This window comes from Malurus melanocephalus, unplaced genomic scaffold (assembly GCF_030028575.1).
Source record: "Malurus melanocephalus ecotype Western Australia unplaced genomic scaffold, MMel_1.1 scaffold_9, whole genome shotgun sequence".
Taxonomy (NCBI): Eukaryota; Metazoa; Chordata; class Aves; order Passeriformes; family Maluridae; genus Malurus; species Malurus melanocephalus.
Window position 1 is genome coordinate 4,417,966 of NW_026623241.1, and position 18,247 is coordinate 4,436,212.

General features: G+C 38.3%; 1 protein-coding gene across 1 annotated transcript in view; it reads right to left on the minus strand.

Moving 5' to 3' along the window:
• Positions 1-7,422: 7,422 nt before the first annotated feature.
• Positions 7,423-18,247, minus strand: part of MND1 (meiotic nuclear divisions 1) — a 40,510-nt gene continuing 29,685 nt past the window's right edge. Inside the window, exons 7-8 of the mRNA XM_057376055.1 lie at positions 9,327-9,371; positions 7,423-7,671 (exon numbers count right to left, since the gene is read on the minus strand). Of these exons, the coding sequence (XP_057232038.1) occupies positions 7,565-7,671; positions 9,327-9,371 (152 nt within the window). The 3' untranslated portion in view covers positions 7,423-7,564. The remainder of the gene's footprint in view (positions 7,672-9,326; positions 9,372-18,247) is intronic.

Here is an 18,247-nt window from a genome sequence, read left to right on the forward strand (position 1 = left end):
GATGGGACACTGRCCACAGACTTGAACAGGGAAATACATTCTAAAATGAAGGGAATAATGTTCTACTGGCACTGCCACAAATATTTTTCATGCAAGGCTATCAAGAGCTTTTCAGCTTCCCAGATAGGAGGCTTTTCCCTGCACACAAGCAGCCAAGGAACAGTATCTCTGCTCACAGCACTGGAGAACAACCTCGCAACCCYGACTGCCGGGCCAGCCTCTAACGGCTCAAACCCAAGATAAGAAGACACCTGTCAGGTGGAGCAAAGACAAGAGGCAAACCCCAGGCTTGAGGAGAAAATGCATTAACTTAATCAGATCTAGATGCTTTTGCAAGTATTCAGAAATCAAGCGTGCAGAAATGTTGCAGAAATGTCACCTTTTCAAGAAGACAGAACCTTCTGCACAGAATCATTCTCTGCTGGCTTCTTGGCAAAACTTCTTTCATTTTAATAAAAGCTAAGGCCACGTGTCCCACTATCATTGCAGTTGTTCATACAAGAGGTGACAGAATTGTGCAAWTAGCATTGGCATGGCATATGAAACTAAAGTTTCTGAAATACGTTATTATCTTGAAAAAAATTACATTATAAAGTAGGCAGCTCAACATCAAAAGGTTTCTTTCAGTAACTCTGTAATACACTTGCAAACCCGACCCTCAAAATTTTTATTTATGTTATTGCTTACAGTACTGCATACTGTTTATGATGCAAAAGCACCAATATTAGAAAGTACAACTATTCACCACCAAGATAACATTTGTTAGGYAAATCTGTCAAAAATAAAGCTGTCTAGGAGAGCAGAGAGGGGATCAAAGCTGGATCTAGAAACTGCTATCAAAAGTGGATATCTATAGAATATACTTGTGCTTCTTAAGGAGTAAACCCTCCTCCCTCAGGCCCTAATTCAGGATGGAGACATCCTAGGCAATAACAGTAACAGTAAAAAGGAAAAAGAAACTTTGCAAAAACTCTTCACTTTTGTTCTTTTCTGTCTGCTCCCTACCAAAAGCTGGATGATGCAGCTGGCAAGTTGGTATAGAAAATATTTGCATATCAAGTCAGGAATCAATGCTTTTCATTTATGGTTTTCTAATTTGGGAAGTTGGTTMAAACCATAGGTCAGACAATGCCCATTCTGTTGACTCAAGACTGGCAAGGCAAAAGTCTGAAAAGAACAAAAAAATTTGACATTAAATTCCCTTTTTYCATTTCCCCATACTTTTACCAAGTTTTTATCAAATTTGCATATCAGTAAAGGCTATTTAACAGAAAATTCTCTTTGTTCCAGTAACTAGCATAAGCATTGAAGAATAAGCATGAAAACACACAACCTCAAAATGCAGATTTTAGATCATGCCTRCTTGAAAGATTGAAGATATGTCCCACTCAGACATGCATGGTTCTCCCAGGTTTGCTCAATCTTCTAATGATTTAAACAGTAAATGAAAAAGAAAGGGCTCTTGGACTTCTTTTTTTTTAAGAAAGAGATTACTTCAATGATGAGATATCCAATTTTAAACATAACATTTTACATTGAAAATCTGATTTTGAATCTATTTTCATTTCTACCACCTCCAACCTAGGGTCAGAACAGTAAACCAGCACTTCTATAACAGCTTAACTTGAAAGTACCAGAAAAAGTTGATGGGACTCCAAATACGGATATGAAGCTGCTTTGCTCAATGTATCTGTTGGAAAAAAAAAATTACTCATTCAGTGAACCTCTGATGGTAGTTACACCAAAAATGGAATTTATCATCCYGGCGGCTGCCTTTCACCAGATGATACACAGACTGGTGTTCTGGGAGCACATGCTGTAGCTTTCTTTAGTGTTATTTCTTATATATCCTTTTCAGACAGGTAGAGCATCAATAGCCACAGGAATAACAAACAGGTCTGCTGCAGAGCCTTGATTTTTGATTTTTTTAATCACTGATCTCAGGATCTGTGACTGACTTTTAAAAACATAGTGAAGAGAAAACTGACTAGAATATATTTCAGGAGAAAAAAAAAAGCCAACAGAAGAATAGAGTTTATTATGATTAATTGATGTCCACGCAAAAAAAATTAATCAAAAAGCATTTCTACAACTGGGAGTATGTCTTTGACCAAGTACAGGATAAAAAGAAAAAAAATCTGATTCAATAGATAATTTTTCTGAGAAACTAAAAACAAATTATGAAAATTTGACTTTTGTCTTCCTTCAAAAATCCTCCAGAATGTTAGGATCAGCCAGAATCATTATTTTGCATGGCTAGTAATGATAATGCACGAAAACATGRTGTGATTGACTTTTTTACTCTCCTTTTCTTTCTTAGCAGGAAGYGGAAAAGGGAAAACATGATTTTTCYCACTGTAGACTGTAAAAATGAGAATTTTTTTTTTTTTTTTTTTTTTTTTTTTTTTTTTTTTTTTTAATGTTTTTTTTTTTTTTTTTTTTTTTTTTTTTTTTTTTTGGTTTTTTTTTTCTTTTTTTTTTTTTTTTTTTTGCATCTCAGCACAAAAATCCTATCACCAGAATGCCAGTAAGGTGCAGCCTGAAGGAAGGTGACATGATCAAAGGTGTCCAGGGAAAGAAAGGGATCCCTGTAAGACACAGCTTCACCATGYAGATGGTAACTCAGGCCCTTTTCATTTCAAATGCAACTTCTTCCACCACTGGCTTTCTCTACAAGCCATAATTTTAAACAGCTTTTCCTTTTGAGCTTCAGGAGCAGCACAGCTGCAGTTCATCATCTCACCTGAAACAAGGTGTCCCTTGGATGTGTTAYAGGCCTTACTTAGCACTGGTTGCCAGATGAGTAAGGTTTTTTTTTGAAACAAAAGGATGGAGTATGTTTTAAAACTCAGCTCATATGGAAAAGCTCACTGTTTCTCAGAATAACTTGGGTTTCCATCAAACACTGGAAGCAGAAAATTGCCCAGCAGGTTTTGCTTGAAAACTGCTCTTTATAAATACTTCAGCATGAATTTCTGTTTTTCATAGGGAAAATTTTTYTAACTACATAAGGTATGACCGTCACATAGCGTAACAACTGTTCATTCATTTGTGAGGCATTATGAAGCATCTGAAGTGACCCTGAGAAGTTCAGCAGTGCTTCTGGTGGTGTTCACAGATCTTTTTGCCCTCTGGCATTCTTGACATGCAACCCTCTGCAGTTTAAAGAGACAATTCTAACATAGATGCTTCCCTTGTATGCCTGAGCACTGGAAGGTGTGTGTGCTGACAGCAGTGTCAGCAAGAGGAGGAGGAAGACAGACAACCATCTGCACAGACTGCAGTGCATCGCTTGTTCAGCCTACATGGTTGCTACAAGCAGATCTAAAAGTGAAATGACATTGGAAGGGTGGAAGAGAAAACACAAATGGGACAAGGAGAAAGAGAAGCTCAAGAGAAAGTTTATCCCTGCTGAGAAGGCAGACTCCTTACACACAAGAATATTTACACAGGAACTGTGTGTAGATGGCAGCTAACGGCTGCTATCATGGAAGAACCCAGTGCACAACACTGAGGATTAGTTGAGAACTTCCCTTGCTGAAGGCACATGCTCCTTCCCATTGAGAGGATGCACACCACATCCCATCCCAGCCCCASCAATGCTGCCAGACGTTCACATACACTCCATCACCATCTCTGACATCTTTCCTTCCTCCTCCCTCTTCCAGCAGGCTCTCACCCTCTCGGATCCCTGAAGTGGTAGGTGGGAAGGGAAAGTCTGTATTTATTAGGCAGGCAGCCAAGCAAAATAGATAAATCTCGAGCTTGTACTAGAGCCCTCAGAGTACACTCARCTGAAATCACCAGGTAATTTAGAAACACTGAGAGGGAAAAGGAGAAGATAAATTATAGAAAAATATGATCATACAAACTTCACCTCGACAATAAACAAGACTAACACCAACTAGATCACAYGACTGGTGGAAAAATGCCTGGGTGACAGGAAGACTACCTAAGGAGTTCTTGCATCGAAGTTCTTAGTCACCATCATAAATTGGGTTTCTTTTTCCTTCATACTCCCAAGAAGTTTCAGTTCCAGCTTTGCCATGTGATCATACCATCACTGTGCCATTTGCATCAGAGGCTGGACTTTCCCTTTTAAAACACCCCCAAATAGTAATGATATTTTAGATGACACATAAATCAGGTGCTAAGCCTTTCATTAATGTCAAAACCTAAACCTCTGTGACTGTTAACATTTAACACTCTGCAAGCATCATAAAGGGACTCCTAGAACTGATGCGTGGTGTTGTATAGAGCATGTGGATGGCAAGTTCAAAGACAAGGAAGAATGGGATGTTTCGGGGCAGATATCATCAGCAGCTTTCTTTAAACAAGTAAGGTTTATCAGGTAGAAATAAATATTTCCTCTTCTGTCTATATTACTTCACAGTGGCTAATCAACATCAGTCCCAAAGAGGAGGCTTGCYCAACACCTCAGCCYAGTACTGCACAGATAAACTCCTCAKGAGATTATTTTGAAAAGCTGGACCYGATGCTGCTACTGTAGCTGTTCAGAGCTACAGACTGCTAAAAACAACTATGATTTTCACCTATTGCACTAGTAACTGCTTTAATTATAAATGTGAATTGTAGTAATGGCCTGACCTCCTGACTCAGATGTACGTGTTGAAAACAAATACCTTACATGGGCAAAAATACCTAAAGAGAAAAAAAAAAAAAAAAAAAAGACAAAAGAGGAAGACATATACATAAAATAGCTGTGACATAACCACAAGAATAACAGTAGAAGTAAGCACTTAAGCTCCATTGTTTTCATGTTAGATTCTTTAGAAACATTTCAGATTCTTTCTCAGGAAAACTCTGAAAACACAAACTGGGACACAAATTCAGCTTAAGTGTTTTCATTTTTGCTATAGGCTAATAGGAAAAAATATCTCAGAAGGAAAATAGTTTTAACTGACTTTTAATTCAGCAGAAGACAAAAGTATCAGCTTCTCCAGAAAACTGAAGTGAACACTCATCTCAAACCACACAATCCTCCATGGTTTCATACTGTGGGATTTAGCAGTCTGCTGCATATCTTTTTAAGAAGAAAAGCTTTCAGAAGTGAGCAGTCTCAAAGTATCTTGGAATACACAAGATACACAAATTGTCTCTTTYTCTCTCAGAAAGGATCTGGCTTTGCTTTTCCTGTTAAAATTCATCAACACTAACAATCCAAACTCACAAAAAGGTAGCACAAAATAAATCTATTCTATACAGGAGTAAGAATCAGTTTCCGAAAACACATCACCTCCTCCCTTRTTCTTTTTAGCTGAGAAATTTCTGTTCTGACTGTTCTAAAATTGTGTCCTTACAGAAGCATTCCCCCTCCAGGTTTGCCAACCACACCAGGAGACAGAACAGAAAAGAGAGTACCATTGCATGTCTGCGTCTGTTCCGTACCTGTAAAACAAACCCAAAACTCTACAGAAAATTATAAGGCTAGAAATTMTTTACACTTGAACTACCTATGTTTTGTGCCCAAACCATAGTGGCTGTGTTTGACATTTTTAAAGCCAGCTCATGCTGGCTGACTGTAGTATCTATGGGCAAATCTACCTCAAGTACAGTTATTATTTATTATATTTAATGGTTTTATTACAGGTCACAATGCTTTTACTCTACAGACAGAAAGCCACAATTATTGCAGCTACACTTACATAGCTGGTCATCTTCATTTCCCTCTTGAATTTGGAAAGTAGCCAAAGCAGTAAAGTCAGTAAGAAACCCTCATCCCCAAAGGTACCAGAGGAATTACTGGTGCACGAGCCACTACAAACCATAACTTACCTGAGGCTCCTTGACAAAGAAGGTCAGCCACATGAAAGTAATTCTAACAGGCAAAAAGTATCAGTAAGTTCCACGTGCTCAATGCTCCTTCACACAAACAAGCCTTTTGAGTTGTCATCATCATCTTTACTGTATGGCAGTTATGTGCTCTTGAACACAGATGTGCCAAGGAGCTTCTCACACCTGTTACATGGTACAGAATAGTCACAGAAAAACACAAACAGCACCCCCTACGTGGGAAGCAAAAGCCAGGCCTGTGAAGGAACACTCCAGCACTGCACTCAGCTCAGTGCCACCTACTTGCCTTACACCTTTACCCATCAGCAGCTGTTCTCAATGTTCAATATGAGACATATTAGGAATAAAATCTTTCCAAACATATAAAAGGAAACGTCTCTATTGCAATTTTAAGCATAGTGACATTTTACTATGTACCAGGCATCCCATACATTTTCCTTAGGCAACGGATAGCTTGCTATGCTATCTCTATGAGAGGAGTATCTTCCATCCGTTATCTTCCCAGTAACTTTGCTGGTTTTGTAGACATGAGATGATAATAGCCAGGGGCATACCTGAAATCCTTGGATTTTAACATGCACTGAAGTGCTAGGAAATTTTTTAATTGGAAAGGTCACAAGAGGCACTTTTCTGAGCATACCTCCAGCTAAGTGCCACCTTTTCAGCAATGCTCTCTCATCAGATGTTACATAAAAGASAGACAGACTTGTCAGTGATACCTTGCAGCAGGCCCACCTGCCTCCCAAAGGCAAAGCTTAAATCCTTCAGAGCTGTAGAGCAGAAATGTCATCTTGCAATCCACAGCTGTGGAAGGTGAAGACTAGTCTCCACTGTCCACCACACTTGCTGTAGCCATGCACTGATCAGAACTAGAAATGAAAAGSTGATACAAAGAGAGGTGCTTGTGAAATTTCACCAAACAAAAATGAGGAGCTCTGAAATCTGGTACTATGATGGCAGGCTGCACTTTTAGTCTGAAATTGAAAAATGTGCATAAAYCCAAAGATGCTCTGTTTTGAACAGCAAACTGAATTCAGTCTCTCACATCCCAGATAAACATCCTAAATCTCAGTGCACCACGGTGTGAATGGATGGGTGCTGTTTGCTCCCCCTTCTATGAAGATATTCTCTTGACCAGAGTTTTATCARTGTCAAATCCAATACATTTGCTGAAACATATTCAACAGATTCAGCTCTCTTGAACTAGTATTTTCCAACAACAAACAAAATTTCATCACTAAGCTTACAAGCAGTTCTAGCAACACAATAAAAAATTAACTGAAATCAGGCCTTTCTACTCACATCCTTATTGTTTTACTGCTTTCCATTAAAGGATTATGCCTTTTTTTCTACTTCATTGATGAGATGAGGGAAATACTCATCCTATTCCATGTTGTCCCGTTACTCCCACTCCAAGGCCTTCAATATGTTTAAACATCAGTCCCAGAGCTTCTAGCTCTTAGAACTGAGTACTCCCAGTTAAACAATGGAAGAGTTAAATCCAGTCCCAAGACTCTGTAGTAATTATTCTCTATAACTTCTCCCCATTCTGTCTCACAGAMGAAACCAAGAGATTTACTATCTACAGAATATAAGAAAAAAAATAGTGAAGATATTTTTAGAATTTTATTAACCTTAACAAAACCAGCAAATTAAAGGGCAGTCACCTGTTTGGAGAGGGTTCAYATTTATATGCCAACCATGAATATGTAATAAACTATGTACAACTATGTCAGTTATCAACTGAACACTAATCAATGTAATCCAAATCTTCTGGGATTCCAAAACCTTTATCAATTCTGCTCTCTTCAAATCCAAATTTACGCTTGGCCCAGGACTTTATTGAAAAGATGTTATCTGTAAACAGAAGGGAAAACATTCATCTTGAGTATTTAGGAAAGCATTAATTATAGTCTTGTCAACAACAAAATCCTTTCATTTGCAATATCTCTTGTGTATATGAAAAAGGTACTTAGTGGGGAACATCATTATTAAGTAGATTTAGAACAGAAAACACAAGGCTTTTGTTAATAACTTCCAAAAAAGAGGAAATAATTTACTTAGCACCGAGTAAAAATATGTTATCTTTATCTTTTTTCACTCCTCTTGTACAAGGAGCCTGAAAGCTCCAATTACATGTAAGCCTGCTATAGTGATGAGGTAAGTGTGAATATGCATAGTGGATATTTTATAGGTCCTTCTTCAACTAGACACCTACTATGTGACCGTCTACAGCTATAAAAATTAGATATAAATTTAYTGTAAGGCCCTCTCTAGTCCTGAGTGTTGGTTCAGAGACTGTGTATTTTTTGGAAGTTAAAAAAAAACACATTCAAGAAGCTTTATTTTAGTCAGCACTTCTCTTTTAGCATCACATTATTATTTTAACATACACATTTTGTTCAATTTAACACAAYTTTTCACTGCAGCATTTACTGAAACCCATTACATCATTTTTAACACCCATAAACTGCAGCATTCCTTAAGAGAGTAAGTGTTCTCTGTCTCTGCASAGCTTAGAGATATCTTTCTTTAGCCATCACACATTTGGTTTTAAAACTGTCTCTTCAAAAGAAAAATATGCTGCAGCATATAACCAAATTGTCTAATTAAATAGCATACAGTAAAGTACTTTCTACAGGCTGAAACACAGTTCCTTTACCTCACTTGAGGCCTTGAGAAAAGCCTGTCATCAACAGCAGAAAGCCTTGACAACTCCCGAAGTTATTTTCAAATACATAATTTTATTTCCCCATATGCAGTAAACAACCCAAATATAAAATAATAGTCCAAAGACTAAGATAATGATATCCTGCTGCACCTGGCATAACCAATGATAGCAAGAAGTCCATCAGTAGGAGATCTATTCTAGACRAAGAGTTATAAACAATATTCTAAATAATTTTAAAACCATGAGGACATATAGTTTGCTTGCTCTGCAAAATGGAAATGAATACTGCAAAGCTAAACAACAACAGAAAATTGAGTTAAARTTCCATAGATATGTCATCATAGTAACATTCCTTAAAACTATGCATCATTTCGCCTGTCAAAACAGATCAATTATTTTGAGAAATAACTACTTTATATCAGAATCCATCACATGGCAGCAGCAGTAAGATTCCACAAAACATGCTACTTTTTAGAAAGAAATGAACGTTCAGAATAGAATTAAACTTTCTGAATATCTGGGTATCACCATTTCCAGTCTCTATTGCTTTCCTGATCTTAAGAGATTTTAACCCAATCAAGGAAACAAATTGCAGGATTTAATAGTGTATAAGACAGCACCAGAAGGACAAAAGCATACAAAGTTSATTCAGTAACTAAGCTGAGAAGATGTATTCTTTTTGTTGAATCATGATAGYTTTATAAGCAAAATAAATTTCTCTGTGTTTTTATAAGTGAGGACTATCCAACATCAAGTCCTAAGCAAATTTAAAATTCTTAACATGGAGTAGGTCTTTTCCTGAAACTGCTCTAGTGTGAAGCTCTGTCAYTGCAATACACACCAGTCCATCTGTTGGCTGCCTCCTTGGCCACTTGGTTTGTTTGGCCTGAAACAGAGAAAAACAACAACATAAAAGCATATATCACAGTAAAATCATCACACAGTTTCAAGGCACAGACACTAATCTTTTAATAGATGGAATTTTTAGGGAACCACACAATATAAGAAAGTTATTCTACTGCTTCCAAACACTTGTTTTATATTTTTAAGGTTCCAGCAACCACAAAGCTAGGTTAAAGACAAACAGGAGCAAAGAGCATAAAAGATACCATATGAACAACTGTAAGTTTCTAAAGTATATTTTAAAATGAAATAACCCCAGTTTGGCTTGCCTAGGGGCTTAACTGCCTTCAYCAAGACTGGAACTAGGCATATGGCCTGAAGATACCAGAGGCAACACAGACAGAAAGTATTTCATAATCCTCTCCATACATAAGTAAACCACCACATGGGTATGCACTACTCTGTATGGGTAAGGAAAATGACAAGGCAGCAGTCTATCACATCAATCCAGAAGTTTATCACATAACTCTGGAAGGTYTCCCAGGCTTTTAGAACCCCCTCAATGAAATGAAGACAAATAATGTTTCTGGCTATTAAACTTGGCTTACCTCTCTTAACATCACTCTAGAACAAAACACATTACTACAAAAAGATATTGTATAGTTTCCATGAGGTAAAACAATCAAGAAAACTTCCTCTTAGATCACCTTGCTCCCATTMAGGTAAGTACTGGATCAAATCAAAGCTGGTTAGGTTGTAACGTGAGAATTTATCAGAATCCTTATGGCTCTCACGCCTACATGTAACTTAGTTATCCCCAGTCAGTCTTGTTAGTACTTGCATAACACTCATTTGAATGGTCAGCATAAAACTTGTCTCTAGRGCACTGAGAAGTGAATATATGATCAGGTATTCATTGTTATTATACACATTATACTTTCATCAAAATTAAATTATGTTGAAAACTCATCTGCTAGCACACAAGAGGGTAAGTACTTATTCTAACCTTAATACTCCAGTAACTGATAGGAAAAATGTTTTAATTGGAGTAATATGCCATTTCAAAACCAGTATAGTTTCTAAAAATGGCCTACAATTAGAATGTTTGGGCACAGCACGAAGAAAAGCACAAAAGATGGGCAAAAAATCGAGTGGAGAGAAAATTACATTTTTGCTTGCTTGCATGCATCAGAAATTCAAGTTGTCCCTTCTCTGAGAGAGATATTCCTTATTTGCTGAGTRCTTGCTGCCATCCCTACTTGTTCAGTTCCACAACTGACAGCACTGACAACATACTTGCAGCTAATGGCATTTGGAACAGTACCTAACCTAACCCTACTTAAATCAAGTTTGCAGAGTAAGAGCTTCCAGTGGTCAAGACTTTAAATGTGTTAATTACAATACTTCCCTGAGCATCTTCCTGAAATTCTACAATAAAACTTGGCAGCTATATTTGACTCCAAGTAATGAAGTTTGAAATTAAGTGGGGGAAAGTAGGATGGCATTAAACTCCATGGACTGAGAGCTGTGAGGTGACAGTATCCTTCCTGGTGGTAGGTGAGCCAACCTATTCTGCAGCACCTGCAAGGTCTCAGCAGAAAGCTCTGCTTTGCTGGAAGMAGCTGACCAGCAAAACAATAGCAGCATGGTGCAGTCACCCTGCAAACACTGCCTGTGAGTGAAAATACACATATGTGATCAAGTGTTCTGAAAATGTGACTTCATACCTCTGTCAAAGAGAAGGCTGAGGTGACAACTGACATAGGCTGGACAACAAGTTAGAAGAGCAATCACTGCCTATACAGAGCTGTGGCTAGGAATGAAAACATGGTAGTGAGAGCAGGAAGCTACAACAGGGAATCCCATCCATTGTAACTATATATATATATACACACATATATATATAGTGTTTCATTGCTGCAGGTAAACATTTAGCTACCTGAAGGCAAGATTTAAGTACCTTGGGATCAGTCTTAAGTCTCGCCTGTGATTCTACTGCATGATCTTGTGTGTCTGCTGTAACCAATACCATGCCTGGAAAAGGAACAAGAGGTAGGCTTTGGTATTTATGGAGCTGTATCTCCTGAAGATACCAGCCATATCTGCATCATTGCCAGCATCTTCCACAGACCTCCAACTACACCATAAGAACTGACAGAAATGAAGAAATCTCCACCTTCACTACTTTCTGGAACTCTTATAGTTGCTTGTTGGAACTTTCACTGGTTGCATCATCTGTATGTATATGTKCATGGAGGAAGAGATAAAGGAGGGGTAGTAAAGCAGATACCCCCCAGCAATAGCATGGGAAATCAAAGCTCCAAAGCAGGATCAGGACACCAACTGTGTGAACTGTAAAAAGGACAAACTTGGACACAGCACTAAGGGCAACTGGCTAATTGCCAAAACCACCACAACCACTGAGTCCCAAACTTGTCTGGAGTCCTTMTGATCCTCCTGCTCACCAGAACTGCTCTAACTGAACTTGATGTTTTGGCAGTGACTAAATAGTGCTCCAGTAATGAATCTGCACAAGACAATGAAAGGCCAAATATGCAGTAGAGGTAAGCAACACAGGAAGCAACATTTGCCAGATGCCACCAGATGTTCTCATTGTCATTAAGCTCTAGTTACAGTCTATATACTGCATATAGGCTGACAAGATCTGTAACTGCTGTCTGGAAGCAGCAAAACAATCCATTTGTTCTGGACATTACATATTTATTTCACCTATGTGACAGTGCATCAATAGTCCTTCCCACTCCCATCTCTGCAGGATACAAGCCATTCATTTGGCGGAGTATCCTCTGTATCCTCTGCTAATTTCAAGCACATTTGCCATTTTCTAAGAAAAAAAGCGGAAGCTTGCATTTTTTCTCCAAAACTGAACACAAGCAACCACTGTGTGTAGAGCAATGCAAGGCCAGGAGCAGTGAGACTTGAAGTGCTGGTCTGTTCTGTAAGCAAAATACASCTGAAAATATGCCATAAACAGTGAAGGGCTACAGGGGGGAGAGTTATTTTTACCAGTCCCCATGAAAGTCTCTTTTTCTCTTAACCCTAGGTTTCTCTAGAGAACTGCATGGAACTCAAAAAGCTCTGGGAGCTAAGCAATTATCCCAAGCATCTGTGATTGTCCTTATCACAGGGACAATCCCCTGTATCCCCACAGAGGAAAACAAAGGTATGGAAAGGAAGGTTCAGGAGCAGTAAATGTCTAAAAAGAAAGTGAGGGTGGATTGGAAACATCTTTTCAACGCAGGTAAGTGATGTTCTACCAGCAATGTGCAGGTATTTTGGAGCAGGCCAAGAGACAGAGACATAGAGAGCTGTCAGAGGTGCATTAAGAAGTTTCTAAAGCAAACAGACAGCACCTCGTCAGGAGTCAAGGCCAGCAGCATAGAACATCAGTGCAGCAGTGTTTCTAACAATTCTCAATCTCTCTCAAGGCATTTTATATTGACTCAAATCATTGCAAGGCCACAATATTTCTGATCTGACTCGGGAAGCCCTACAGTCATTCTCAGCATACTACAGAACCACAGCCTCCTCTTTCCTTTCTTCTTTCCTCCTTCCCCCAGATTCTCTCACTTTTTCTCTGAAAGAGTGAGATGGTTGGAATTAGAAGTCCTATTTGCATTCCAAAATTGAATGGCCAAAAGCTGTAGATGTCTCAAATATTTCCACAGGGTGAAAAACAGCTCTGACAGCAACAACYACCACCCACCATCATCTCCTCACATTTTCAAAGCTACTTTAGGTTCTTCCTAAAATCCTTTTTAAGTCTCACACATATCATTAAAGGAACACTAAGGAGAGTCATGGAAAAGTATTCAAATTCAGACTGTAAAGGCAATACATTATGTATAGTTCCACCTAAACAAAACAATGACAAACCAACAGCCACAACTAGCTCACAACTACCTGAGCTGGTACAAACGAACAAAGAGCTGTAGCTTTCTTTGACCTCCTAGATCCTACTCTTGGCATTTTTCAGATAACTTTAAGAACTTCTAGGTCCAGAAACCTCTATTTCCATAAAACGGCAAAAGCTAATTGTATTTATAAAGCTAACACATTTTGGTGACAGTTCTGACCTACCACAACTAATGCCACAAGAAAAYTGTACAGATTTTCTCACTTGAAAGGCACATGACTGCAGAAGAAATTAGCATCTTACCAAGGAGACAGTCACCCATCAGCCTGTGAAGGTGCTAGCAGATACCTACAAAATACAACTGCAGGCTTCAGTATGTGGGCAAGGGACTAATTTTACAGCGTGAATCACAAATCTTCTGCATGAAATGCAGGGAACAGCTGCAACAGTTCTCAGGGACCAGGGAGGATTATTAGCCCAATGATTCCCAGTCTCTCTCATGAAATTGGTCAGGGTAAATTAAGTGCATTAGGTGGATTTGAATTCCTGTAATAATTCTGTATTCACTTACACAGAATTCAAAGATGAAAAATGGCAACTACCATAGGAACTGTATGTGAACTTGAATCTCCCTTGACTCTGACTGTCCACTGCCTTTTGCTGAGAGTTATCCATTCTCCTGTAAACAGGTCGCCATTACTTTCCAGAAATATTACCTTGCCATCATCACACTGTGACAGATTTGTCATCCTGGGGCAGCATCACTATAATATTCTGTGATGCAGTTGCCAAAATTTTTTCCACTAATGAAAACATCTCATGCAAATAAAGAGCCCATTTCTAAAGGCCAGGGTAGAAGGTGAACATGGAAATTATACACCTGTCATCCACAGAAAGTACAAAAGGTTATTGCCTAGTAACTCCTACCACAAATCCATTCACAAACTRACACCACAGCCTCTGATCAAGCGCCTGTGGCTTGCTATTGGAGACTATTTATGGCAATGATGCAATGAAGTGGCTTCTTAAAAGTTCGTATTTGAGTATCTTTGAGAATAAGTAATCTACAACACTGTCAACAGAGTGAATTGCAATGTGGCAAGAAGAGCTTTACAGGAATGTTTCGTAACCCTGTATTAAGCAGATACCTCCACACTACTGGAGATCTTTATCCTCCCCCATGGTTCCCAAAGAGGTGTTTCCTGTTATAAATAAAGAGCTGTAGTGGAGAAAAGTGATAGCACATCAGAATTCTGTCAACTCCTTTGAAACCAAAATAACACATCATTCTTCCTCCATACTCCAGTATCCCACACAACACTTATCCTCATGATATTAATCAAACAGGCCATAACTCTTCAGAATTCATAACTAAATTCAAGTCAATACGTAAGTATGATTTCTCATTTAAATAGCATCACAAACTCAACAGAACTTTTTATACTGACTTATTTTAGACTCTGAATAAAGTTTCAGCACTACAAGAAAAAACATTGACAATTACGAATGCTACCTACTGATCYACGAATATTTTGAAAAGCATGGAACACAATATAAGCTACTTGTGATGGAAAAACTCAAGAACAGTGATAATGACTTAATTCAATCAGCATTTCTACTGCAACACCTGTGTATATACACTTGAAAATAAACCTGAGCAAAGATACCACAGTGGCAGGCTTGTATATCTGCTGAGACATAGCAGTGCACAGTAAAGCTACTAAGGAGCTGATCCACATTGCTGACAATATGCTTTTAAAGGCTCTGCAATCTTTGTCAGTGTGTTTGAAAAATGTGTCAAGTCTCATCAGCAAAAAACTCCCTCTGTCCCATATGAAAAGGTCACACTGTCAAATTTCATCAGGATGTACACAGGGTCTCCTTGAAAAATGTCCAACAGAATTTGTCAGAATTGCTACCAAAAACTTCCTTGCACTTAAGTTCACTATATTCATGTACTTACAGAAAAAGACCATTTACCTTTCAAGCACTGCACCTGAAAACCCATGCTGAAATCTTAGTTGCATAACTAAAACACATCAAAGAGCAGAGGGAAGCAAAGTGCTTGCAAAACAGAAACAAGCAGATCAACTTGATTCAGGGCTGATTCAGGGCTCCCTGACAMCACTTTGTTTTTCTTTCAGTGAACAACTCCCCACTTCATTCACTAATAAACTCCATACCATCCGCACGGCTAAAGGAACTCGCACACTTTTCACAAGAGGCCCATCCCAGGGCACTATGGTTTTTGACCAGTTGTGCATTGCAATCTGCTGTCACCTCACSTGTCGCAGACAAAACAGGGAAGAGTCTGAAAGGCATAACAAGAGGTTCTCTGGTCCCTGTAACCAGAATCAAAGCATGTTCAACTTYACCTATCCCATTTCTGAGGTATTTGTTGCCTGTTTTTAAGGCTTCCAATATTAAGCTTTTACAGACTTCCCAGACAGTCTAATTCTGTGCTTAATTATTGCTACCATTTGTTTTTCTCTAAACTTTTTCTGCCCCTACAGTTTAAGGCTATTACTTTTTGCCACCTTCTCCAYAAACCTGAGTAACAGGCTATTCCTTTCCTTTTCTGAAGGAGATACAGACATGCAAAACCCACCAGGAACAATCTTCTTTTGAACCCCATATTCATAAAGTTTTTTTTGTCCCTTAGAATGTGATTGCTCARTGTCCTTTTGCTCTACTCTGAATATTCTGAAATATATCAGGAATATCTGGATAGAATATACACTAACACACTCTTAAAGCTGTGTTAGTGCCACAGTTTAGTACCACACTTTTTGCCTTGAGCAGAAAGATTATTTCATACACTTCATTGTTGGTTATACTTCTGCTTTTGTATCTTATACAGGGATTTTTCTTGGCGCAACAAAAATTCTTACATTAAACCTGTGAACTGCTGCAACTCTGACATTTGAATTCAAATCCTCCCTGCATAACCAACTGCCTCAGATCATTTGTGTAGAACAATATCCTCGAATATATGTAMCATCRTTTCACTTGTCACTRCTGAAYGTTATCCAGTGTTTTTTAGACTATCTTTGGATTTGTCATACTCATTTTGAAATTACACTTTGTCCTTTGTCTGTGCAGTCTCTCCTAGTTTCACCATCTGCAAATGTAACAAAAGAACATCTTCTATTGTTTTATCCAGCTCATTAATATAAACACTGAGTAGCACATACATTACAGGCCATATCACAGAGCTTCATCAATTCCACATCCCTTTCTGATACTGAATTGCTAACAAATTATAAAGTAGTTTGAGATTCACACTATTGCTGTTTCCTGAGGATTGTATTTCCCTACTATCCTTAAGACAGTCAAACTGAGTCAAAACACCRAAGACAAACTTCCCCTGATGTACAAAAATCTGTTACAGTGGCAGAGAGAAAACACCCGTGTTGTTTTAGGTGTTTCCAAATTAGTTTTCTGTTCTTAATTTTTCTCTGCTATCCTAGTCTTTTCAGTAAAACTAGCTCATAAGATGTTAAAGTGAGAAGGGAAGAAAACCTGTTGGAAATACTGTCACAGCACCAGTGCCAAGATTAGTCTTGCACTCATACAACCTGCCCYGAAAAAACTGCAGTTAAATAGCACAGAAAAAAGTATCTGTATTAGGCATATGCAGTCATAATCTAGTTAAACCCATAATGAAAATATAACATCTCATCCCATAAAATATGGGAGATTGGCAATACATTTTTTAAACAAGGCCAGGGAAGACCTCAATTGACAGTCCTCCATGTTAGCACTAAAGACAATGAGCTAAAATCCACAATACCTTTCCTGACCTAATTTTGCACRTGAAAGTTATGAAAATATATAGACCAGAATGTTCCTTTGAATAGCATCATAACTTTATCAAAATGTTATGAATGACTGCTACCATAAACAACTAACCTAGAAGGTCTACCACTGGGAGACAGAAGTAAAATACTCAATCCACAAAAGCCTTTGTGTTTCATACATAAAYGGATATATAAATTAGTTCCATTTGATACTTCCATCAGGGTTTTAAAACACAGTCAAATGGATTGTTACCAATTCATTCCAAAATCAACCAGTATCATAAAGGTAGCCATAAGTAGCCATTTACCACATCACAAATTTTATCAAGTGCCCACCATTCGTAAAGCAGTTCAACAGCTTTTGCCATAACAAATTACTGGCTCAGGCAATAAAGCTATTCCCACATATTTCACCCATGAGCCTCTCACTCTACATATTCTGTCATTCCAATATAAACAAGTAAGAAACAAAATAAAKAAAAAGAACAGAAACATGTCTTGTGAGGGTTTTCATTTGATTTCAAGAAAAGCTAGCTTGCCAGACAAGCAAATTTATTTAAGAAGGTGTTTGTAACATATGTTATCTAAAGATTTGGTCCTCCAACTGCCTCCTTGCTGAGTGTCCAAGAAAAGCCCCACTGACAAAACACCATTTTTGCTTAACAAGCTAAAATGCAGCTTCATTTTAAAGCAAGTTGRCTTTAGTTGACACTCTCTAAGAGGAATAGCCTTGCTAGAATGTGTTTGAGGTATAAAAACACAAGTATGCATGTGTCTAAATATTTGGGATAGCTTTTCATTGCAGAGTAACCTCTTATCTGGAGACCAAACACAGAGACAGAGAAATTCTCTGAAATGCCAAGAATAAGGGCCTTTTGTTGAAAGCCAAATTACACTTCTGGACTTAAGCTTTCCAGCTTCAGTCAAAAGCCCCACACGTCACTTTAAGATTCGTGCCTTGCATATATATGTGCAGACACTCCTTAAACTGCCCAATTTGTCCTGGTGGCCCTTCACTCATTATCCTTCATGGCTGTTATATTCTGTTTTCTTTCCAAGTGCCAGAACTTGCTCACCCATTTACCTACTCTTATTCCTCCCTCATTCAGTGTTTTTTAAATCCATCTTCTAACAGTTCAACTCCTTGCAGAGTTCATGAAAATGCCCTTATGAAAACTTGTCACCTGCTCCTAGTTAGTCAGAAGATCCCTGGTTGCTCTTCAGGGCAACAACCCCAAGACC